This window comes from Lemur catta, chromosome 10, assembly GCF_020740605.2.
Source record: "Lemur catta isolate mLemCat1 chromosome 10, mLemCat1.pri, whole genome shotgun sequence".
Lineage (NCBI taxonomy): Eukaryota > Metazoa > Chordata > Mammalia > Primates > Lemuridae > Lemur > Lemur catta.
Genome location: NC_059137.1, coordinates 59,549,848 through 59,575,477, shown reverse-complemented (window position 1 = coordinate 59,575,477; position 25,630 = coordinate 59,549,848). Strand labels below are relative to the sequence as shown.

The 25,630-nt window shown below is 36.8% G+C and overlaps 1 protein-coding gene and 1 long non-coding RNA gene across 5 annotated transcripts in view; one reads left to right on the top strand and one right to left on the bottom strand.

Annotated features, from left to right (window-relative positions):
* The window catches only part of IL33 (interleukin 33), a 37,516-nt gene extending 27,767 nt beyond the window's left edge, over positions 1-9,749 (top strand). For all 4 annotated transcript variants that reach the window (XM_045563855.1, XM_045563859.1, XM_045563858.1 and 1 more), the window contains 6 exons: positions 2,773-2,913; positions 3,431-3,550; positions 4,017-4,142; positions 4,699-4,749; positions 5,604-5,695; positions 7,727-9,749. In XM_045563855.1, coding sequence (XP_045419811.1) covers positions 2,773-2,913; positions 3,431-3,550; positions 4,017-4,142; positions 4,699-4,749; positions 5,604-5,695; positions 7,727-7,942 — 746 coding nt within the window. In that variant the 3' untranslated portion in view covers positions 7,943-9,749. The remainder of the gene's footprint in view (positions 1-2,772; positions 2,914-3,430; positions 3,551-4,016; positions 4,143-4,698; positions 4,750-5,603; positions 5,696-7,726) is intronic.
* LOC123646654 overlaps positions 3,145-25,630 on the bottom strand; it is a 72,676-nt gene continuing 50,190 nt past the window's right edge. The window contains exon 3 of the long non-coding RNA XR_006737964.1: positions 3,145-3,424. This is a non-coding gene — a long non-coding RNA (uncharacterized LOC123646654). The remainder of the gene's footprint in view (positions 3,425-25,630) is intronic.

Sequence of the window (25,630 nt, the reverse complement as noted above, 5' to 3'; positions counted from 1 at the left end):
ATATTCTGTCATAGCAGCAGAAAACAGACTAGGACAACTGTTAATAAAGTATTATATTAAATTAGTTGTCTGGAGAACAAGAACAATGCTGGCTTTGGTACTAGTTAGCTTTGTAAATTATGTTTGTAATTGTAAAGGCAGTAGTATATAAATGTGAGATACCGTAGTTGGTATCTCTGAATTATGAAGCAATGTTAGGGAGTTTGAGGGTAGATGTGAATATAATTAAGTGGTCTTCACCTGTTCAGATAGTTGAAGATACTTAAAGGTAGCTGCCCAACTGAATTGGAGAGTAAGATACAGAGAACTCAAAATAGTAGCTAATACAAGTTCATTCCATTTGACTTTGAAAAGCATTATTTTAGGAAAACAAATATTCTGGAGAATTAAAAGAAATCATAGAATAGATTACAAACTCAGAGAAAATTATTTTCTTTTATAAATTACTGTGAATTAAAATTTGACTATATTGTATAAATTCCTTGATAATTCATTTAGTATAATGTTAAAAGTTGAGATTCTACAACTCATGTTACAATTTCTTTTCTAACTCTGAAAGCCTTTTCTAAATATCAAAGTAGCAAATTTAATTTTTTACTTGAAACTCAGATTTTTCTTCACTAAATGAAATAAGAATTACTGAATAATTAACTTTTTTACTTTAAACTGATTTAATTTGAATTTCCATTTTGTTAGTCCCTCACATTGCTGTGTAGCACATTTTTAGATGGAGGTAAGTGGATGGTAGTAGAAAGAAAAGATTTGGTATTAGACACACCTTGGTCACAATTTCTCACCAGCCCTGTAACCTTGAGCAAATGTCATGATTCCTGAGGGCCTGTTAAATGCAGATAATAATACCTACTTTGCAGGATTATTGTAAATGATTACATGAAGAAGTATGTAAAATCATTAGCATAGTGTTTGGCCCACTGTAGACACTCAGTAAATGTCAGTGTTAGGGCGGAGTGCTTGTGTAGAGGTATGTATGTGGGTTTGAGAAAAATTTCTCCAAAGATTAGGATAGAAGGAAGAAGTTTATTTAACTTTCCCAAAAGTGAGAAAGGGCCAAACATGAGAGAGAAAATGGAAAAGTGTGTTGCCAGAGAGAATCAGGTATTTAGGCTTTTTATTTAGGAATTGTAAAAAGGGAAGGTGAAGATGATTTATGGCTGTAGCCAAATTAACAGAGTATTGTGAACGCTACATTCGCTCCTCTTTCCTCGTGGCAGACAGATAACAACAGAAGTGGCTATCAGATGTCAAAGATCTTGTCTGCAATCTAGCCCTTAAGATATGATTTTGGGCAGGATCTGAGGCCTGCCATTTGCTCCCCTGCTGACCATCCAGGGGCTTCTCAGGAACACCTTTAGGCTATAGAAACAGATTCTAAAGGCAGTTTTAGTCAATAGGTCTAGCAATTGTAAAAAAAGAAAAAATTATGTTTCTTTTTTGTCTGCTGGGCTCCTTTTAGATGTTGTGAAAAAACAGCTCTGCACGGTGCCTGTTAGCTAGGAGGAGAGAAAGAGAGAGAGCTCATAGGATTGATCTCTAGCTGCCACTAGAAAATTACACAATTAGATATTTTCCTGTTATTTCAGCAAGGCCACCTTTACATTACAGTCAGGTTTGTAAAAAATTTAAATAAAATTTGTTTTAGAGATGGGATCTCGCTGTCTTGCCCAGGCTGATCTCAAACTCCTAGCCTCAAGTGAGCCTCACTCCTCAGCCTCCTAAGTCACTGGAATTACAGGCATGAGCCACCATGCTTGGCTTGGCAGTTATTTTAATGTCTATAGACTATAGCTATCCTTTCAAAATTATTAAAAAGTATATTCTAGATAAGTAGAAAAGATTGCAGATTTCATATGAATAAAAGTTCTCCCTCAGTTAGGCAAAGGTTTGTAACAGAGGGAATGACCTGGGGGAAAAAAGGGGGCAAAAAGATTTTCTGACTTTTTAAAACTTCCCCCACTCTTGGGAACTGCAGCCTGGCCTGCAACCCTGTGGCAGGTTAAGTCTTTTGTTAAAACTCCCAGGTGGTGCCAGCCCCCCAGGTGGATGGCTGGCAGAGTTCACAGGCTTTGTTTTTGGCAGAGATGGGACAATTAGAATAGTTAACCACAGTAATTGCCTGAAGCCAAGAACCCTGCCTTTAAGAGCTCTGTGTTTCTGCCTATGTTCAGGAAATTTGGAATTTTGAGACTGTTAAGGTCTACCATTTTTCCTCCTTTGTCAGCAAAGTAAACTCTCTCTCCCTCCTCCTCAAACTGCTGGTCCTCCTTATTCTGATTCAGCCTTGTGGACAAGTGGCAAAGCTTTCAGTAACAAGTTAACATATGTCAGACGTAGGTCCACACTCTCTTATATGGAATTCTGAAAACATTTTTTTCTAAAGACCTAAAGTTTTCATAATTCATTTGGCAGCAAAATATGACCTGAACTCATTTTGTCAGGTAAATCCTGACCTGAACTTACATGAGGTCTTTATTGAATTTTGTGTAAATTTCCCTGTGTTTCACTATAAAATTAACTAATACTTTGCTATGGAGTGCTGCCCCAGTCTCTCCTGGGGGCACACACCTACAGTATATGCTCTATATTACAATCCTAAAATCTAAAAACTATGAATTGTGAACACAACTGGCCCCAAAGGTTTATGATACGATACTGTGAAGCTGAACTTGCTTTCTCGGTTTGCTACACTCAGGGTTTGTAAAAGAACAAAGGTAAATGGAATAAAACAGTCTCACAATTTGTTTAATTGTTTAGAATCCCAGCAGAAGACTGAAGAAGTTTGCCATTTGTACTTTATGAAGCTACGCTCTGGCCTTACCATAGAAAAGAGGGCCTGTTACTTTAGGAAAAAAACCACCAAAAGGCCTTCTTTAGGAAAGAACCCACCAAAAACAGGTAAGGGGAACTGTACACTCCCTGGTTATAGCACTGGATATCTATTTGCATTCACTTACCACATTTAAGTATGTAATTTTTTTTGTCACCCAAATTTTCCCTCTGGGAAAGAGTAAGGATGATGAACTGTTTTCTAGCCATTTTAAAAAGGGCATATAAAGAGTTTTTAATAGCGTGAGAGAAATGGTTATAATGTTAAGTGGAAACAGAGTATACAAAATTATATATAAATATGTTTACAATATTTTAAGTGATTTTTTTATTTAAAGGAAGTAAAGTACAATGTTAATAGTGGTTGCCTTATTGGTGTTGAGATGAGTTTTGTTCCTCTTGCTCTCCAACGGGTGTGCCCAACTGGGGTGTAAGTGTGCCAGGAGGTCCCTTCAGACCATGGGGTGGCCAAAGCCCTGAAGTCAGTCTCCACTGTCAGCAAGCAGCCTCCTCTGGGAATCCTCGCAGGGGCACCTGTGCAGGGTGGGGACTGACAGTCCACCTCCATCTCCACCCTGTCCTGCAGGCGGAAAAGAACGTCTGTCATTCACTGCCTATGGGGCGCAGTCTGCTGTGGAGCACTTTGCCTTTGCTATGCCTGAGATCCAGAACCATACTAGAACACTTCACGTTCCAAGTACCACAGGTGTGACTGGTCACAGGGTGGTGTGGGGGTGAAGAGGGAGGCAAGACACAGGACCCTGGCAAGTGCTACTCCAGGTGGAAGCCCCAAGTCTGTGTCTTCACTTGTATTAGAAACTTCTGTCCACTTGCAGCTGATGGGTCCATTTAATGGTATCCAAACTAGGTGCGTGGTAGCTGTTCTAGCAATGCATGTACCTTCTATAGTTAGCACTCCATCAACCCTCCCACAAGAACACCACATGGCCTTCCAGGGCCTTTGTGCAAGAGACTAGCACCTTTAATCCCATTCAGGTGTCACACCTCAGCCTTTGAGCTACGTGAAGCTTGTGCCAAAGACTTTCATCTATACAACAGCGACAAAGTGCAGCTCAAATTGTAAAAAAAAAAAATCCTTTGAGAAAGCATTTTTTTTAAAGTTGCCAAAAGAATTGTTCCTTACAACAAGTTTTTTGAATTCTTAATGGCAGGAATTTCACCTATTACAGAATCTTTTGCTTCCCTAAGCACATACAACGATCAGTCTGTTACTTTTGTTTTGGAGGATGGAAGTTATGAGATCTATATTGAAGACTTGAAAAAAGATCAAGAGAAAGGTAGAATATTTCCTTTTGTCTATAATGATATAATGATGACTAGTATTTTTACTTTAAATCTACTAAACCATAAACAATGGATTACCTTAAACATGGCAAACAGATCATGCTAACTCCAAGGCCTTGACAGTAAATGACTGAACATCACTATGTTGAGAAGGATTCAGAAGCGTAGTCAGGGTTCATCAGGGAAGAATAACGATATTGAGAAGTGGTATCTATTGTGAGGGGTGGAAGGAGGGACCATATATAAATTACCCATTAGCTGTAAATTACCCACTGATCTTTCCAGCCTTATCAATATCACCAAAGTACAACCTTCACTAAATGAATATGTCAATGTTATGAACAATATTTTAAATATTTTAACAACTGTGTTAAAGAATTCACCACAGTATGTTCATACATTTGAGATCTTTCTCAAAGCACAAAAGTTTTGCTTTTATTGATACATAATAAAAGGGGAGGATATTTTCTAACGTTATATGTATGTTGGAACTGAAAACTTTTGATAAAATTTTATTTCACCAAAGGAATTTTATATATTGTCTTTCAGATAAGGTGTTACTGCGTTACTACGAGTCTCAGTGCTCCTCAAGTGAAGCAGGTAATTTGGAGGGCTGGGTAGCTGTAAGGGTTGAATTCTTAAATTTAGGGTAAAGATAAATCCAAAATCCTCCACAGGAAACGAATACAGTCTCAGAGGTTCTCTCTAATCCAAGCTCATGGTAAAATTGTAGATTCTTAACAGAGTTTACTCCATCCCATCTATTTTACAGTTTAATAGTTAGGATAAAGGTTTGGCTACATTTAATAGAGATCCAAAATAACAGTAGCTTAAGCTAGATAAACTTCATTTCTGTCTTTGCCAGGGCTGAAATAACAGTTCTGCTTAACAGGCTGTCCAAGAACCTAGCTTCTGTCTTGTGGCTCTGCCAACATGCACGTTTCAGGATTACTTGCTACTATGACCGTGTCCAATCAGAAGAACAGAGAAAGATAGAAGCATACATGCTCTTTCCCCTTAAGGGCACAACCTGGAAGCTGTACTTGACACTTCCTCTCACCTCCCATGGTCAGAACTTAGACCTGTTGCTATACTTAGCCATAAGAAGGCAGGCTGGGAAATGTTCTATTATACTACAATAAGAGGAGTTGGATATTGGGGGACAACTGTCAGTGGCTTTACATGCAGACAGGGACGCTGGTGTCCAGAGAAGTGCCCATTAGAATCACAGTTCTCCAACTAGAAAGCATATAAGAAAACTAACTTATCTCCAGTTGAGAAGTACCCTCTACTTATCCAATCACTCTTTAGTTTCATTTGAGTACAAATATTTCCAAGACACCTTTTGGTGAATGAAATAGTTATTTTAGACTCTTTTCCTGGATGTTAAATTCATTTAAATAAAGATGAGTTACAATTCTTAACTTTATCATTTGCAATTTCTTAATTGTAAGGTGACAGTGTCGATGGTAAGATGTTGATGGTAAACCTGGGTCTTTCGAAAGACCACTGGCTGCATGCCAACAACAAGGAGCACTCTGTGGAGGTAACAGAAATATGATTCTATAACTGTCATGATTGATTCCACTCATTTGTGTAGATTTGGGTGTTGGGGTATTTTGCAGGACTTTGTGCTATTGTCCATAAAATACAATCAGATACTACTAATGACTTGCTTCTGGAATAGGGAAGGAAATGGCATATATGGCCTTGCTACTGAAAGTCTGGTCTCTACCAGCAGCACTATGTCACCTGGGAGCTTGTTAGAAATGCAGAATTTCAGGATCCTCCAGAACTGAATCAGAATCAGTATTTTAACAAATCTCCAGGAGATTCATATGTACACTAAAGTTTGAGAAGCACTGTATATAGAATGATCGCAAATCCTTTCTATTTGGCTTTAGGAACTACTATGTTCTTATAGGAAGTGTTTCTTTGTATAATATAGTTTTCTTAAGCAAATGTAAAAATAATTTCATTCTCTGAGCCTGCTTAAGGGAGGGTCATAAAGATTTCCATGTGCTAAGATTTACAAGTAGCCTAACAATCTACCTTCCGATCACAGGATTCTGATCATGGCATATTCTTCTTTAGTTAGTAAATAGCATTATTGTATTGGTCATAATGAATAATTATAAATATCTTGAGGAAGAAACAAGCCAAAGGTAGAGATAAGAAAGAAAACAGGAGAGTATAATATAGAACAGCAGTCCCCAATCTTTTTGGCACCAGGGGCTGGTTTCATGAAGACAATTTTTCCACAGACGAGGGGGTGGGAGTCTGGGGGTGGGGCCATGGCAGAGCTCAGGCAGTGATGTGAGTGATGGGGAGGGGAGGGTCTGTAAATACAGATAAAGCCTTCGCTTTCTTGCCCCACCCCTGCTCCACTGAGTTTACCTCCTGCTGTGCAGCCCTAGTTCCTAAGTTTCATAGAAGACAATTAACAGGGGTGGGGGAGCAGGGGTCAGCAGAGCTCTGTGGCCAGTCCCTAACAGGCCGCAGACCAGTACAGGTCTGTGGCCTGGGGATTGGGGACCAAGGTATAGAAGATAAATTATATAAATATAGGGCCAGATGCAGTAGCTCATGCCTGTAGTCCTAGCACTTTGGGAGGCTGAGGCAGGAGGATGACTTAAGGTCAAGAGTTTGAGAACAGCCTAAGCAAGAGTAAGACCCCGTCTCTACAAAAAATAGAAAAGTTATCTAAGTGTGGCAGTTCGCACCTGGAGTCCCACCTACTTGGGAGGCTGAGGCAGAAGGATCTTTTGAGCCCAGAAGTTTGAGTGTAAGTGAGCTATGATGATGCCAATGCACTCTAGCCCAGGTGACAGAGAAAGACCCTGTCTCAAAAAAAAATTATATAAATACAGAAAATTATATAGCTAACTAACACAGCCATGTAAGGCATTAACATAAACAATGGATGGTAACCAGCATCTTCCTTAACAAAATACTACTAAGTGTATGTATATAACAGAGTGTTTGGCATGTATAACTATACTGAATAATAAAATCTCACTCATACTTAGCTCTATTATATACCAAGTGCTGTGCTAAATGTTTTACAAATACTATCTCAGTTAATTCTCATAGTAATTATAGGATGGAATTGATATATTGGTCAGCTCTGTGGTATAACAAACCATCCTCAAAACTTAGTTGCTCAAAATAATCATTTATATTATTCATATGTCTGTGTGTACACTGGGGATTGACTGATCTAGAAAACTAGCTAGACTGAAAAACTGAGGCTGAGGCTTGAGAGGTAAAGCAACATGCCAACATAGTACATGTCAAAAGAGGGTACAAATCCAGAACTGCTGCATGCAGATCTGGTCATTCTAAGCCATACTGCCTCTCTAAGTTTTGATCATCAGTGAATCAAATCAAATCCACCCCTCACCCCTTTGGCCCTCTATTCACTTCTTCCTCCCTCCCCTCCCCTACTCACTAAGCACACTTGCTAGAGGTAACAACTCGAAAATAATTATTCCTCTCTAGTTTCTAACACAGGGTGGTAAAGTTGACTCTGAACTTGCCATTCACCTACTGATTGTGTTCTTTCTTGTTTCCTCAGTTCCATAAGTGTGAAAAACCATTGCCGGAGCAGGCCTTCTTTGTCCTTCATAAGAAGCCTTTCAAATGTGTTTCATTTGAATGTGTTTCATTTGAATGTAAGAATGATCCTGGAATGTTTATAGGTGTAAAGGATAATCAACTTGCTCTAATTAAAGTAGACTATTCTGAGAGTTTGAGCAGTGAGAATATCATGTTTAAACTCTCTAAAACTTAATGTGATGGAAAGCTGTGGGTCTTCGATTGGGTAGCCCAAATGCCACCCACTGGAGAAGGAATGAGAGATAAGGGAAGAGATGGGCAACATGCAAGGGAAATGGAGAGTGTTTAGCATGCTGTGGAATGTTTTCCTTCTTACATAAAAATATTTTTTTCTTGTCCTTCAGTTCTGTTTTATATTTCCCTCTGTATAACTGCATATTCAATACAAGCATCAGTGTATTAAATAGAGTATTGGTAAAGAAACTGCCAACATACTAAAGAGATACAAGCCTAACTTTTACCTTTTTCTACTGTCTGCCCAGAAAGAACTTCACATTTAGAGCTGAGACCTCTGGGGAGAGTAAGGGCAACAGATCAAGTCTCTCTTTAGACAGGGATCCATTTTAAAGAGCTACATAGAAAAATAATTTTCTCTGGTTCCAAACAATAGCTTAAACACTAGACCTGCTAGTAAAAGGAAGACCAGATGCTACATAGATTGACCATTTCTCAACTAGAATAAAACACCAAGTTTGTTTGTAGATATCCTAGACAACACTCAGATCAGCTCTATCTTACTGTAAGGGGTTATGGAACTTTGAATGCCTACATGGCTAGCCAGGTAATATAAATGTGTGAAAAAGCAATAATAATAGAAAAATTAAGAAAAATAAATACAGTGTTTGTAAAGTGAATAATTTCACTACTAATTCTTTCATTTTTAAAATTCTGGTTTTCACATACTGAGTTTACTTTAAGCAAGACATTCTTATATTGGGAAGTAAAATAAATTTTAATTCAGACATAACATTTTATTTATTGATAATATCTAATAAATTAAAACATTAAAAAAAATACTGAGCTGCAGCATATTTTAGGGCACCCAAGGACTATGAAATCCAAGTACCACAGTGAGACCAGAAGTCCTCTAACCTACTAGAGCCTAGATAAGATACAGAACATTAAAATTTCACTGACTGACTGTCCCTCATGTTTATGGCATACTATCTCTTCCGACTCTCTATGTCTTTAGATGTACTCATTGTCACCTTGAACAAAGTTTCTTCTAATTCTTGCTTCCCATGTACACAAGTCTTTTCATTGTCCAGCTTTCTGAAGCCCCTGCTTACTGTGCAATATTCATTTCATTTCTACCTCTTCTCCATTTCTTTTGACTAATCGTGTCCTTGATATAGGCTTTGCACCCCCTGAGCTTTATTCCTGTATCACCTGACCTTTGGATGCCAACACCTTTATTCTGCTTTGTCTATCTGATATTGTAGAATTTTAGATAGGTTTTATTAATGGGAATATTTTCTATTAAACATCTTTGTGTTTTACTGTTACCAAGGTAGTAAAATTTATACTCAACCATATAATAACATTTTCTAACTACTAAAGAAATAGTTTTTGCTTATTTTAAAGTCTTAATTTCTACTACAGTTTTTCTTAGACTTAACACTTACAATAAATGGTAAACATAATAACAGAATACTTATAAAATATGGCCTTTTCTGAAAGCGTGGGCTTTTTAGTTTTTAATTTGTTGAGACCTACTGGATATAATTGCTGGTAGAACATAAGATAAAAGAGGCTAGGAATTGAATTACTGTACAAGGGTATTACAATTGTAAAACAATGTGTCTTTGTTTCATTACTTTGCCAATAGTTTTACCAAAGAAACAAAAATAAAAGCAACATCCCTTCTGAAAAAAAACTAAATAGTGACCATGTGCATCTGTATTATACTTAAAATTATTATTACATAACCAAATATATCTATGCTGTTTATATTCTTGAATAAACTGTATTTTTCAAAAGTATGTGAGACCATAATGATTTTATCATAAAATGACTCAATTTTCTGAAATTCTTAAGTGAAAGTAAGCATCCTCCAATCCAACGTCTGAAGTAGGACATTTGTCTGATATTTTTGGTGATTCAAAACTAAGTAAGATTTTCTAGCGAAGGGATCGTGTCTTTTTCACCTCTATACTCCCAGTGTTTATCATGGAGGCTGGCACAAAAGAAATGTTCAGCAACTTTTACCCAAGATTAAACAGCCAACATGTAACTGCACCAGAACTTCGATCTGAGACTTCTGACTCCTTATTTAGATATCTTTAAACTAGGCTAACTTATTTTCTGTGTTTAATTTTCCTTTTGTAAAAAATACTTTTCCATCCTCATTACAGTCAATGTAATCTGATTAAAATATTCACATGTGTGATAGCATTTTGTCACTTACATGCATCTGTTTTGATGGTCTATATATAACACACATTACTAGAAGGAACTTTTTCATTTTATTGTATCAGAAATAATTGTGTCAAAACTTACTTTTCCCTTATTTTATTTATATTCTTAGCTTTTTATGTATTTATTGGATATCTTGAAATATTGTCAAGAAAATTTTATTTGAATGAGTAAAGTGACTTACAATTAGGGAAAAACCTAAGTAAGAGTTGAGATTAAGGGGGGATTTGAAGAAAATTTGCAAATCTAATTAGAGAACAGCAGCTTGATTTAAGTCTAAAATGACTGGTTTATATGATTTATATAATCCCCACTTCTGCAGAACTAAATAAGCCAAATTTAACAATTTCAATCTTTGTGCTTCATGCTGAGAAATTTCATGAAACATAGAGAAATCTCCAGTGGGGATTGGAGTAGGCTTGTCCCACAACTCCTTCTCCCCTCATACTATCACTCTTAAAGCTCAGAAATCTCATCTTCTGCTGTCAGGTGTGGTGGCTCACACCTGTAATCCCAGCACTTTGGGAGGCTGAGGCAGGAGGATCACTGAAGTCCAGGAGTTTGAGACCAGCCTGGGCAACATAGCAAGACCCTGTCTCTACAGAAAAAAATTAGTCAGTCATGGTGGCACATGCCTGTAATCTCAGCTACTCCTATTCCAGAAGCTGAGTTGGGAGGATCACTTGAGGCCAGGATTTTGAGGTTATAGTGAGCTATGATAGCGCCACTGAACTCTAGCTTGGGCAACAGAGTGAGGACCTGTCTCAAAAAAAAAAAAAAAAAAAAAAGAAATGTCATCTTCTAGTAGCTGTTCTTAAATACATGCCGTATTACAGGCACTAAACTTCCCTAGGCATCATGAAAGCACAAAAGAAACCTTAGCTATGCTCCTTGAACACATGGAAATTAAAACATGTACAATATCTTTTAAAACTCGAACTCTACAGTACATAGTTGTACATAGGTAAGGGAGATCAGTATAGTTTTGTACTCAGAGAAAGAAATAGAACTTAATTCTCTATCTCCATACCTTAATACCCACCCCTGATCTATTCTGTTTTATTTGTTTGTTTGTTTTTTGCATTGTGTTTCTAAAATGGAAATGTTTTATCTATTCTTATATCTATTCTCAAGGTCATGTTAAGCAGGTTCCTTCTGTAGGTCTCAGGCAAAAGGGATAAAATCCAGTTGTTCCAACCCCCTTAGTAGTCAGTGTTGGGCCTAGGAGGCTTAGGAATCTAAGGAATGGCTCAAGAGATGAAAGTGAATACCAGTTGGTAGTGATAGAATCAATGGGCTATTTCCTATTGAGGTGCCAAGATAATGAAACACTTGTCCAAGCCCAACTACAGTCTCTAGCCCAGAGAATACTCCCATAAAAAGAATGCATGAAACACTATCCAGGATATTAAGAATATAGGCTTGTTTTACTGCTTATTGGTCATGCAACTTCAGCAAGGTATGTAACCCTTTTCAATCTCTATTTCTCCTCTGCAGAATAGGAAGTACCAAATATTGCAGTTATCTATCTAAAATCCATCACTACCACCCATATTTCTTTACCAACAGACCCTTATTCTTTACCAGGCAACAGTGTACTCAACTAATAATATACTCTTTCCCAGACTCCCATGCAGCTAGATGTGGTAACCATTTGATACAGTTTTAGACAAAAATATATAAACAGGATATGAGTTAAGAAAAACAACTTCTAAGGGAACATATCTGATAGCATGGCCTTTTTCAGTCTTTTACCCCTTCTTCCTACCTGGGCCATAGACATGAGCCTGAATGTAGAGAAGCCAGTTTCTACCTACAATGTGATGAGCTTAGAGACAAAAACCTACAACATTTAAAAATGGCAAGAGGGAAAGTTTAAAGAACCCTGGTGTAGTGAGCAAATATTTGTGCTATGCCCAAATCCCCTTGGATTCCTTTATATTGGATTCTTTGATACCATTTCCATGTGTACCATATACCCGTACTACCAGCACCTTCTGTGTGCTTTCGGTATCCAACACTTGCAGCTCTTCTTACAAGAATTGCCTTTATGGTACTGATGTTGCTTTGCCCTTTTGCACAGAGAGATGAATGTGTCTGTGAGTTTGCATTCCTCCCACCAGCCTCACAAGGCTTTTGAAAGCCTAACTCCTTTGCCTTGGGTGGAACAACTGTTTTAAATTTCACTCAAAAACTCTCTTATGGGCTTCATGCTGAAGTTATCCTCTGCGGGACTTTAGCACGTGATCACATTCTTACTTAGATTCTTTTCCCTGCCCTGCCCCACCCTGACTTCCTTATCAGTCTTTTTTGGAAACACTTCCTTAGTAAATTACATCCTCATAATCCTTAACTATGTCTGCTCCTGGGGAACCTAATGTAAAATACCAGGTCACATGTGACATTGCAGACCTGCCATACTAGTCCATACTGTAGTACTACTAGCCATACTGTAGTACTACTAGCCATACTGTAGTACTAACTGCAAACTTCATGTTGAGAGAGAAAAATAAAACTATGTCTGCTTAAGCTAGTCTTGGATTTTCTGTTGAACGTGGCTTAAAGCAAACTTCACCTACAGAACACATTATGGTAAAACCTACTTTTGAAGCACTGATAAGAATTGCGTTGCACACAGCAAGCACTTAGTGAAAGTTAGCTTAGAAAAATAGACAAACCTGACTGATAATAAGAATAATTTTTCTTAGGTACAATTAGAACATAGAAAGACACAATAAAATGCCTCTACAGCTTTAAGAGAATTTATCCTCTGTGAGATAAAGTAGGAATTGGGGGGAGCGGGATCAGAATGGACAAAATATGGCAGGTATTGAAGTAATCTACAAAGGTCATAGGAATTTATTTATATTTCCTAACCTACAAATAAGTTATATATATTCTTTCTTATGTGCCTTAGTCCATTCAGGCTGCTATAACAAAACACCATAAATCAGGTCGTTTATAAACAATAAAAATCTATTTCTCACAGTTCTGGGAACTCGGAAGTCCAAGATAAAGGCGCTGGCAGATTCAGTGTCTTGAGAGGGCCTGTTTCCTAGACAGCCATCTTTTTGTTATAACCTCATGTGGCCAAAGGGGCTACCTAGCTCTTTGGGGGTCTCTTTTATATGGACACAAATCCCAATCATGAGTGTTCCATCCTCATGACCTAATCACCTCCCAAAGATGCTTTCTTCTAACACCATCACCTTGGGGGTTCAGATTTCAACATAGGAATTTTGAGGGGATGCAAACATTCATATCATAGCAATATTTATCAAATATTACATTATAAATATTAAAAGATTTAATATAAAAAGGTTATAAATTACCATTATTAGTAATAAGAGATTTGACATCAGTAAAGATTTTAAAGATATTAAAATAATAAAAAGGGAATATTATGGGCAACACTACATCAATAAATTTGACAACTTTCAGGAAAATAGACAAATTCCTTGAAAGGCACAGACTACAAAGATTCATTCTAGAAGAAACATAATAACATCAATAGCCTTCTATCCATTAAGGAAATTGAATTTATAGCTTAAAATCTCACAAAGAAGATTTCAGTCTTCTTTATTAAGAAAATAAAAGTACAGACAAATATTTTTCATGAACATGGGACACAAGAATTCTAAACAAAGTTTAACAAATCAAACCCAACAATGTAGAAAAAGAATATAATATATATAAAGAATATGTACATTCAAAGGATTTTAAAAATACATCATGCACAAGTGGCATTTATCCCAGGAATTGGTTTAATATTCAAAATCAATATAATTTACCATTTTCGCAAACTAAAATACAAAAGCCATATGATCAACTCAAAAGCATTTGACAAAATCCAATATCCATTCCCAATAGAAACATTCAGCAAACTAGGAATAAACGAGAACTTCTACAACCTGATAAAGAGAATAGACCAAAGCAAATCTACAGCTAACATCATAATTAATAGTAAAACACTGAATAGGATCAAGAACAATAAAAGGATAACCATTGTCACCACTTCTACTCTATATTTTACTGGAGGTTCTAGTCATTTCGACAAGACAAAGAAAGAAAAAAGATAAAGAAGGAAGGGAAGGAAAGGGAAGGGAAGGAGGGAAGGAAGGAGGAAGAGAAAAAAAGGCAGGAAGGAAGACATCCAGACTGGGAAAGAAAAAGGCAAACTGTTTTTTAATTTAAAAACTACAATGATCATCTATGTAGAAAATCCAATGGAAACTACAAAAAATCTAATTGAACAAATAAGTGAGTTTAGCAAGGATACAGGATGCTATGAGATTGATATACAAAAATGAATCACATTTCTATAAAATAACAAAAAAGAACATTGAAATTTTAAAAATGCTATTTATAGTACAATTAAAATTTTTAAACACTACCAAACATAGCTGAGAGAAATTAAAGACCTAATAAATGGAGAGACATAACTTGTTCAGGGGTCAGAAAATCCAATATGGTTAAGATGTCCATTCTCCCCAAGTTGATGTATAGGTGTGGTGCAATCTCAATCAAAATCTCAAGATGATTCTAAAATTTATAGAGAAATGCAGAGACCTAGAATAGCCAAAACAATTTTGAAAAAGAACAAAATTGGAGGTCTCATACTATTTGCTTTGAAGATTTATTATAATGACACATTTATGTAGACAGTGTGGTACTTTCATAAAGATAGACAAATACATCAATGGAACAGCATAGAAAGTTCAGAAATAGACCAAATCACATACACACAACTGATTATTTTACAACTGAATTGCAAACGCAATTCAATGGAAATAGCATATTCTTTTCAACAAATGGTACTGGAACAATCGGACATTCGTATGCAAAAATTCAATGAAAATAGAATAGTTTTTTCAACAAACGGTGCTGGAACAATTGGACATCATATGCAAAACAATACATCATATATAAAAATGAACTCAAGATGAATCAAAAGCCTAAAACCGCAAAACCTAAAACTATAAAACTTCTAGAAGAAAACAGGAGAAAATTTTTATGGTATTAGGTTGAGAAAAGATTTCTTATATATGACAGCAAAAACATGATTCACAAAAGAAAAAAACTGATGAATTAAAATTCACTCAAATTTAAAACTTTCTGCTTTTAGAAAGACACTGTTAAACGAATGAAAAGACAAGCCACAGACTGAGAGAAAATATTTGCAAAATATATATCAGATAAATGATTGCATCCAAAATATATAAAGAACTCTCAAACTTAGTAATAACAAAATAAAAAGCCCAACTTTTCTAAATGGACAAAATATTTAAATAGACACCTCACCAAAGTACAGATGGCAAATAAGCAGACAAAAAGATACTCACCATCATAAGTCACTGACGAAATATGTTAAACCACAATGAGAAACTACTTCACACCTACTAGAATGTCTGTAAACAAAAGACAAACAATAACTTGGGTTGGGCAAGGATGTAGAGAAACTAGAACCTTTATATATTGATGGTGGGGATGTAAATTTGTAAAACTACTCTGGAAAATATTTTGGTAATTTCTTAAAAAGTTAAAAATAAATTCACCATATGACTCAACAATTCTTCTCCTAAGAATATACCCAAGAGAAATTAAATATATATCCACATAAAGACGTGTATACAAATGTCACAGAGGCATTATTCATAATGTCTGACTACTGGAAACAATCCCAGTGCCCATCAACAGATGAATGGATAAACAAAATGTAGTACACTCCTACAATGGAATACCATGCAGCAACAAAGGGATAAAGCACTGATATGTACTACAACATCCATGAAACTCAAAAATCTTATGCAAAATGAATGAAGCCAGATGTAAAACATTACATCTTGTATGGATTCCACTTACATGAAATGTCCAGAAATGGCAAATCTATAGAAACAGAAAGTAGGTTAGTAGTTGTCTGAAGCTAAGAGTAGGTGCAAGGAATGACTGCAAATAGGAACAAGGGTTTTTTTTGAGGTGACAGAAATTTTCTAAAATTGGATTGTGATTACATAATTCCACAAATTTTGTAAATTAACTAAAATTCATTGAATGATATGCTTGAATAAATTTTAAAGTATGTAAATTTTACCTCAATAAAATTGTTTTTCAAAATGATTTTTAATATAACTAAACATATATCTACCATATGATGAAGCCATTCCACTTACAGGTATTTACCCAAGAGAAATGAAAGCATACCTTCATACAAAGATTTGTACACGAATATTCATAGCTGTTTTGTTTGTAATAGTCAAAAACCGGAAACAACACAATGTCTATCCACCAGTGAATGGATAAACAAACTATAGTATATATATCTATTCAATGGAATTACTAATCATCAATAGAAAGGAATGAACTTTTGAGACCTACTACAATATATATGATTCTCAAAATAAGTAGGGTAAGTGAATAGAAGGCGTATTTAAAAAAGAGTGTATACTAAATGATTTTATTTATAAAAAACTTTAGAATATAGAAATTAATCTACAGTGATAGAAAGCACATCTGTGATTGGGGATGGAAGTATACAGGGTGGGAAAGTCAAGAGCAATCACAAAGAGGAATAAGGAAACTTCTGGGCATGATTGATATATTCATTATCTTGGCTGCTGTGATTGTTTCTCAGGTGTATTCATATTTCAAAACTAATCAAATTGTCTATCTTAACTATGTGCAGTCTATTGGCTATTCATTATGCCTCAATAAAGCTGTTAAAAATTTTTAAAATATTTAATAGGTCTACAATAGTTAATAACTGTATTTTTGAAATATGTTTTATTTCTCTTATTCAGTTTTTTATTGCATTATCCTTATTTACCACTAATTGCTTAAAATATATGATTAACTGAGTTAACAAAAGCCATAATAAAGAAGAAATAATCCACCAAGTGATGTTGAATGTTGAAATAAAACCAAAACAAAATAGCTTTCAGTTGCCACACCTGGGTTTAAATTGTGGTCTTAAATTTATTAGTAAGTTACTTTTAAAATCATTCAGCTTGTTTTTCAGTCATGAGAAGGAATGATAATAAGCCCTTCCTCACAGAGCTGTTTTGATTATTAAAAATAAGGTAAGACAATAAAGATGCCCTGATACTGTGGCTGGCATTACAGAGGAGCTCAATAAATAGTTATATTCCTTTTCTCACTTCTAAGACATAATCTAGACAGGAGAAGCATTTGACTAAATAAAACTGTTTCTAGGCCATTATCTGAAGATTATATAAACAGAAGGAAAAACAACTGTATAAATACTGCCCACTCAAGAGGATAGTATTTATTCAGAATCCTGGCAAACAAGAACTTCAGTCTCTATTGACGTATAGTCAACACTGGAGCCATTACAGCGCCTGGTTGAAACAGTCCTCCAAACTGTTGCCATTCCCCAAAAGATAACAGTGGTAACAGTGGCTTTCACTGGGTCAGGATGAGTTATAATGGCTTTTTTTTTCTTTTTTTTTAAGAGACAGAGTCTTACTTGGGGATTAAATATTAAATATTGAGTCTGTTCCCTTCAGAACTGTTTTGGTGGAGGCCAAGGCGGGAGGACTACTCAAGGTCAGGAGTTCGAGACCAGCCTGAGCAAGAGTGAGATCCCGTCTCTATTAAAAATAGAAAGAAATTATATGGACAACTAAAAATATATATAGAAAAAATTAGCCGGGCATGGTGGCACATGCCTGTAGTCCCAGCTACTTGGGAAGCTGAGGCAGTAGGATTGTTTGAGCCCAGGGTTTGAGGTTGCTGTGAGCTAGGCTGACGCCATGGCACTCTAGCCTGGGCAACAGAACGAGATTCTGTCTTTAAAAAAAAAGGAACTGTTTTGGTCACTGGGAATGAAAAAATCTCTTGAAATTATTTAACAAAAATCTGATATTGGTTCACATTCTTGAGAGGAATTCAGATTGCCCCAGCATACCTGTCTATCAAGCTGTATTTGATTGCTGGTCCAGTCAACTATGACTGTGGGGTCATATTCACATAGTATAAATGTGAATGCCTTCACTAGGAACTCTACCAGTGGAAACAGAGAGAAGTGGGTTGTAGGCAGCCTACAACCTCCTACCTCCTACCTTGTGCAAGGCCCCAGGGTCAGTCAGTGGTAGATGCACAGAATCTAATGATAAGGAAAAATCAATAGGCTTGATGCCTGAAGAATCAAGGTTAACTTCTAGATTTTGAGTATGAGAAACTGGGAAAATGATGCCATCAGAAACAGAAATCAGGAAGTGGGAAATAGGAATTAGTGGAAAGGAAGATAATGATTTTGTTGGGACAGGTTGAGTGTGAGCTGACAATGGGGCCATGATATGGAAATACAGTTAGAAATATAATTGGTACATTCGACAACCTCGAAGCACAGTTGGTAATCAAAACATTAGTTGTCTTCCACCATCCCTTTATTCAACTCCTGCCTCTTATGATTTTCTACTCATTCTTAAGTAATACAGTCCTACTGTCATATTAAGTTGCAAACACAGTCTCAATTTGGTAATTAGAATGAATGTTCAGTTTTATGAAGCAGTCAACCCTCTAAACTTAATTTAGTATCAAATCTTCTCCCTGCTCCCCTATCCCTTCTATCCCACTCCATAATCCCCCACTTCCTCCCCCACAGTCCTGCTTCCGACTGGAATCCTATAGTGAAGTGGGGGGCTTGGGCCTTCTGCTCACATTCTCCTTCGCTTGCTACCTGAAGTTTTGTTCCCCATAGGAAATGACATTGGGTGGAGGAGGTGGTGGGGTGGAAGGAATGAGGAAGAAAGGAGAGGTAAAGGGATAAAATAGTTCTTTCATAGTTGGGTGGCTTTGAGCTTACCAGGCTTAGCAGGCAATTGAAGCTGATATCCTGGATGGGCCTGGCAGATGATTAAAGTTAATGCTTTCTCTCAAAGAGCCCTTTTCTGGGGGTTCTACAAAGTCCCCCTACTGGCCTCCTCTCTCCTGTCCTGCAAAGGTGGTGGGATTAGAATGGTTGGAACACAGTACAGGTTCTTTCTCAGCCCCTTGTCATTAACTGATATACCTCCATCCTCTTTCTACTGAGGTCTCCTTGCCCACTCACAAATGTCCCCATGATGGCTTTCTCTCCTGCATGGCAACTTCTGGTCCATAGGAAACACTCAGACATTATTATGAATCTGTTCAAATATATCACAAATTAGAGAAAATACTCTAATAACAAAATAATGAGGCCTTATCAAATAGTTCTAACAATCATCAATATTCTTCTATTCTTGTTTTTTTTATTCCCCAACTCACCCTCACCAAATTATTTTTGGTGTTGTTAGAGTATTTGAAGGACACCATTTCTCCCACAAATTCTTCATTCAGTATCTCATTTTCTTTGAACCCACAGTTACATGGCTTCATCTGTCATTCTCCCACCTGCTCCTTTCCCCACACATATCCAAACACACACACAGTCATTCACACTCCATCCTTTTGGGGCACCACTCTCTTTTACTTTGGTTTCTACAATACAACTCTCCTGGTTCTCTTCCAACTTCTCTTACCACTCTTCTTGGCTGCCCATAAAGGTCCTCTTTTTCTCCCTGCCTTCTCAAATATGTGTGCTCCCTATACATATATTTGGCCCACTTTCCAGGATCAGCAAGAACTTAGGGCTCCAGACTGAGGCTGAGAATGCCACATCTGTACCATGCAAGGAACACAAGGCACTATCCTCTACATCTTAAGGCCCTGGGGTGGTAATTTGGTAGTTGAATGCACAGCTAAGAGAACTGTCCAAATTTATTGTTGATACAAAGGGACATGTGTGTGTGTGTGTGTGTGTGTGTGTGTGTGTGTGTGTGTGTGAGAGAGAGAGAGAGAGAGAGAGAGAGAGACAGAGACAGAGACAGAGAGAGAGACAGAAAGAGAGAGAAATCTGAATACCTAGGAGTGAGATGAAAAGCAAAAGATAACAAGAGAGCTTTAGTCAAAAGAAGATCCCTTAAAAGAAGGCTGTTGAAGTGGATTTTCAGTGTGTGCAGGTATACTGCAAAGTCTGAAATTGCATGTGCTATCTGGACATCTTTAAGCCTCAGAGGGCCCCAGAGCTCTACCAGGAGTTCCCCCTGCTCTCAATAGATATGCTCCCTGCCCAGCTAGTTCCCCATCAGCTGGACCAGCTACACCCCACCTGCTTCTCAACGTCATGGGTTTCATCTCCCTTTAAACCCATGAAATTATTCAGACAAACCACACCCATAGGAATCAAGGGTCATCCTCATTCTCTTGTCACTACAAAGCCTACCTCCCAAAGCCTCTGATGGTTCACTCTGCTCCCAAGTACCAACCCCATGCATGTGTTGTCCTCCTTCCCCGGGCTGTGAGTATCCTGCCTAATAAACTGCTGCCAATCTCATCTGACCTATGTTGGGTATCTCGTGTTTGGCCATCTCATACTATTTAGGGCAGGGCCCCTCCCCTCTTCACTGACAAGGTGAATAAGAAGAGTTCGGAACAGTCAGAAGCCTGCTGCTGGTTGGGGAAGGAGCAGTTAACAGGATATCAAGGACTCTCAGACCCTTGACCCTCTTTGTTCCTCACTCCACATTGTCACCTCCACACCCCTCTGCCCAAGACCATCAGGTCCCAGGGTTTTAGCTACCCCTTACAGACTGACAACTCTCCAAACTAGACATCCTTCCTCAGTTACAAGCCAACTGTGCTTCCAATTGCCTATGGAACACCACCATTTAGATATGACTTATATTCTACAAACTCAACACAACCCCAATGAAATGTATTCTTTTCCTCTATTCCATCACCAGACACTCTATCTCCTCATCTCCATATTACAAGCACCTAACACAGTGGCCTGGTACTTTCAAAAATTTTTTGTTAAATAATAAAGCAGTCAGTCAAGCCTTAGTGACACTGGTTTATTCCCTCCTACTTGCTGCTCTGTCCCCCTAGTTCAGAGGTTCTCAGACATTAACATGCATGAGAAACATCTGGAAAGCTTGTAAAAACACAGTTTCCTGGGCCCCAGCCACAGGGATTCTGATTCAGTAGGTCAAGGTGGAACCCACAGATTTGTATTTCTAACTTGTAACTAACAAGTTTAGAAGTGATGACATCACTGCTTGCTGGTCAGAGGATCACAGTTAGAGAATCACTGTTCCAGCTCATACAAGTGCGTGGTCACTGATCACCTGGACTTTAGGTTACTTCTTTGCATGATCATTTTCTCTTGTAGTGTGTCCTTTGGGGTCTCTGATACCTATTTTACCCTGAATTCTGGCACCTGTAGTTGCCTGCCTGCCAGCTTTCTTGTTTCTACTGGCCAATCAACCTTTGCTATCAATCTTTGAACTCTCCCAGCACTTCCTCCTTGTCTAGACTAAAAGCCCTAATTTGCTCACTGTTGGGTCCTGACATTGAACCTAATATTTGCAAAGGCTGGCATCCAACAAGATGTCAGTATAGTATAAAGACAAATTTATCAAAGACAAAAATACTCTGGTTCTGCTTATCAAAGCTTCCCTAATAAAATGAAACTAAAGAGAAAAATGACATTTTATGGACTCAACTGCCAACCACATTTCAGTAGGACCATTCCAGAAACCACAGAACTAATCAAGAAAAGCAGTCATGGATTGTGGGTTACTTCTGTGTTGGACATCCATATTAATGGAAGCATGATAAATAGCAAAGAGCATGAACTTTGGTACTAGAGAGGTCTTGGTTCTAATATCAATTTTTTCCAGCTATAGTACCTTCATACTGCTCTGAACTTCAGTCTTCTTGCCTATAAAATGGGGCTAATATATCACTTAGATAGGGCTCTTGAGAAGACAGAATAAGTAAATGACTATAAGCACCTAGCACAGTGCCTGGATTATATTGGAATCAACCAATGCTAATCCTATTTCTTCCCCTCCTCACGTATTTATACTTCAGTGCCAATGGGCCTTTTTTCCCCCTCCACAGAGGCCTACTTGTCAAAGAAAACAAACAAAAATGGCTAAGTTTAGTGTTACTTAGGCTTAAAGGAACTGGCAGCTTCTCCCTAAGATCAGAACACTGCAGCTTAATGAGTCCTCAAACAGAAGTGTTTTGTAAAGTTAAACACAGGCCAGAGAACTAAATATGTTTCTACTTTTTGCTGCCAATGATATGATATTACGCAATACTGTCCTTTGCCTCTGTTGAAAGAAGGCTTTCTCTGCTACATTAAGCAAATACTTTGGAACTTTGGAATAAGCCTCAGCCAGGATGCTGCCAGTTTGGCCTAAATAGTCTTTCCTTAGTGAGAAGTCTTATGTAATCACAGTAAAGAATTTTAAAGAACCGTGTGAACTGATTTGGTAATTCACTTTCAGGCAACTACAACTTATTTAATAGGATTTTTCCTATTTTTCCCTGGAATTGTCAAAGGCCTCATTGCTAGAGGCAAAAACAGTGAGGTACCCAATATTTGATTTTTGGCTATTTGAGGTAGCCATCTCTCCCCTGATATGTCCCTCCCCTTCAATGCAAAAGAGGACTAGGAAGTTATAGAAAAGTCATCTTTTTGAGAAACACTAAGTTCATGAAGAGAAACAATCCCATCTCTATTCTCATGGAGACCAAAAATGAACATTTCCCACAAAATCATAAAATCTGGCTCAATTTTGGGAGCCAACCAGAGAAGGAGACTGATACTTGATTGCCTGGCTGGTGCCTGCTCTACTGCAGGCCCTGTCCTGGTACTATTGAGCCAGGGAAGGCACACTTAGGAAAGAATGTGGAATTGTCACAAACATAGTTTGAGAATCTTTAAGATTTTTCTTTCAGTTTTTGACAGAACAATTAGACAAAAAAAAAAAAATCACTAAGGATATGGAAGTCGTTGAAAACATTACCAATCAAATTGACCAAATGGACTTTTATTTATAGAACACTCCACCCAACAACAGCAGAGCATACATTATTTTCAAGGCACATAGAACATTCACCAAGAAAGAAATACAAAGGAATTAAAATCATACTAAGTATGTTCTCTGACCACAGTGGAATTAAATTAGAAGTCAATAAGAGAAAGATATTTGGAAAAATCCCTAAATATGTGGAGATTAAACATAACACTTTTCAATAACTATAGGCCAAAGAAGAATTCACAATGGAAATTAGAAAGTATTTTATTTGAATGAAAATAAAGACATTACATCAAAATTAGTAGGACACAGCCACAGCAATGCTTAAAGGGAAATTTACAATATTAAATATCAAATCAATGCTCTAAATGAGGGGTAACCAACCTATGATAAGTTGTATAATTATTTAATTATATATTATGATGTCATAATAATGGAAATAAAGTGTACAATAAATGTAATGTGCTTGAATGATCCCAAAACTATTCCCCCTCTGCCCAAGGTCCATGAAAAAATTGTCTTCCATGAAAAACGGTCCCTGGTACCAAAAAGGTGAGGGACAACTGCTCTAAACCTCCACCTTAAAAACTAGCAAAAGAAAAGCAAATTAAACTCAATGCAACAAGAAGAGAAGATATAATAAATAAAAAATATCAGTGAACTAGAAAACAAAAAAATAGAGAAAATAAACTAAAAACTGGTTTTTCAAATAGCTCATTAAAATTGATAAACCTGTCACAAGACTGATCAATAACAACAATAACAAAAAAAGAAGATGCAAATTATCAATATTGGGAAAGAAAGGAAATCATTATAGATTCCATAGGATAACAGAGAATATTCTGAACATCTTTTTGCCAATACATTTGATAGCTTAGATGAAATGAACAAATTCCTTGAAATTATTACCAAATTATTACAAAGAAGAAATAGATAACCTAAATAGCTGTATGTCTATTAAATAAATTGAATTCATAGTTAAAAATTTGCCACAAAGAAAACTCCAGGCCCAGATGGTTTCACTGATGAATTCTATCAAATAATTAAGGAAGAAATTATATCAATTTTACACAATTTTTTCCAGAAAAATAGAAGAAGGGGAAAGACTTAACAACTCATTTTATGATGACAGTATTATTCCTAATAGCAAAACCAGATAAAGATGTATCAAGAAAAGAAAACATATCAACCAATATCCTTCCTGAACCTGAACTCAAAAATCTTTAACAAAATATTGATAAATTGAAACTAGTAATATATAAAAAGATAATACATTATGAAGTGTGATTTATTCTAAGTATGCAAGGTTGGTTCCATGTTTGAAAATTAATTATTGTAACTCTCCATATCAAGAGAATAAAAAGGAAAATCATATCATAATCTCAATAGATACAGAAAAGCATCTGTAAAATTCAACATTCATTCAGGATTAAAACTCTCAGAAAACTAGAAATAGAAAGGAATTTCCTCAACCTGATTTTATAAAAAAGCATCTACATGAAACATAAATTTAACCTTATCTTTAGTTCTGAAAGGCTGAATGCCTTCCCTCTCTAACATCGCAAAGATGTGGAAACAACCCAAGTGCCCATCAATCCACGAATGGATTAGTAAACTGTGGTATATGTATACCATGGAGTACTACTCAGCTATAAGAAATAACGATGATACGACATCTCTTTGGTTCTCCTGGAGAGAGCTGGAACCCATTATACTAAGTGAAGTATCCAAAGAATGGAAAAACAAGCATCACATGTACTCACCAGAAAACTGGTTTCCCTGATCATCACCTAAATGTACATCGGGGAAGGATACCAATTGGATATCAGACTGGGATGGGGGGGTGGGGGGAGGGGATGGGTGTATGCCTACATGACGAGTGCGTTGCGCACCCTCTGGGGAATGGTCATGCTTGAGGGTGCAGACCCGGGGAGGTGGGGGGGGAGGGGATCGAGGTATGAATACATGGTGAGTGCCAGGCGCACTGTCTGGAGAGTGGGAGTGGACGTGCTTGGGACTCTGACTCGGGGGGATGGGCGGGACAGGGACAATGTGTATGACCTGAACTTATGTACCCCCATGATGAGCTGAAATAAAAAAAAAAAAAAAAAAAAAAAAAAAAACATCAGCAAGGATGTCTGTTCTCACTACATATATAATATTGTACTGGAAACCTAATCAGTGAAATTAGGCAAACAAAAGAAATAAAAGGATTAGAAAGAAGTAAAACTATCTTTGTTTGCAGATAACATGATCCTATATACAGAAAATCCAAAGAATCATGCAAAACAATTGTTAGAACTTAAAAGTAAGGTTAGCAAGGTAACAAGATACAGGGCCAATATACAAAAAATTATTCTTATGTACTAGCAAAAAATAATTATAAATTGAAATGAGAAAAAAACAATGTCATATTTAATAGAATCAAAATGTAAAATACTTAGAAATACATTTATCAAAAAATTTCAAGACCTATACACTGAAAACTATAAAGTATTGCTGAGAAGTTTTTAAATATATAAATGAAAAGATATACCATGTATATGCACAGAAAGAATACATGTTATTAAGATATC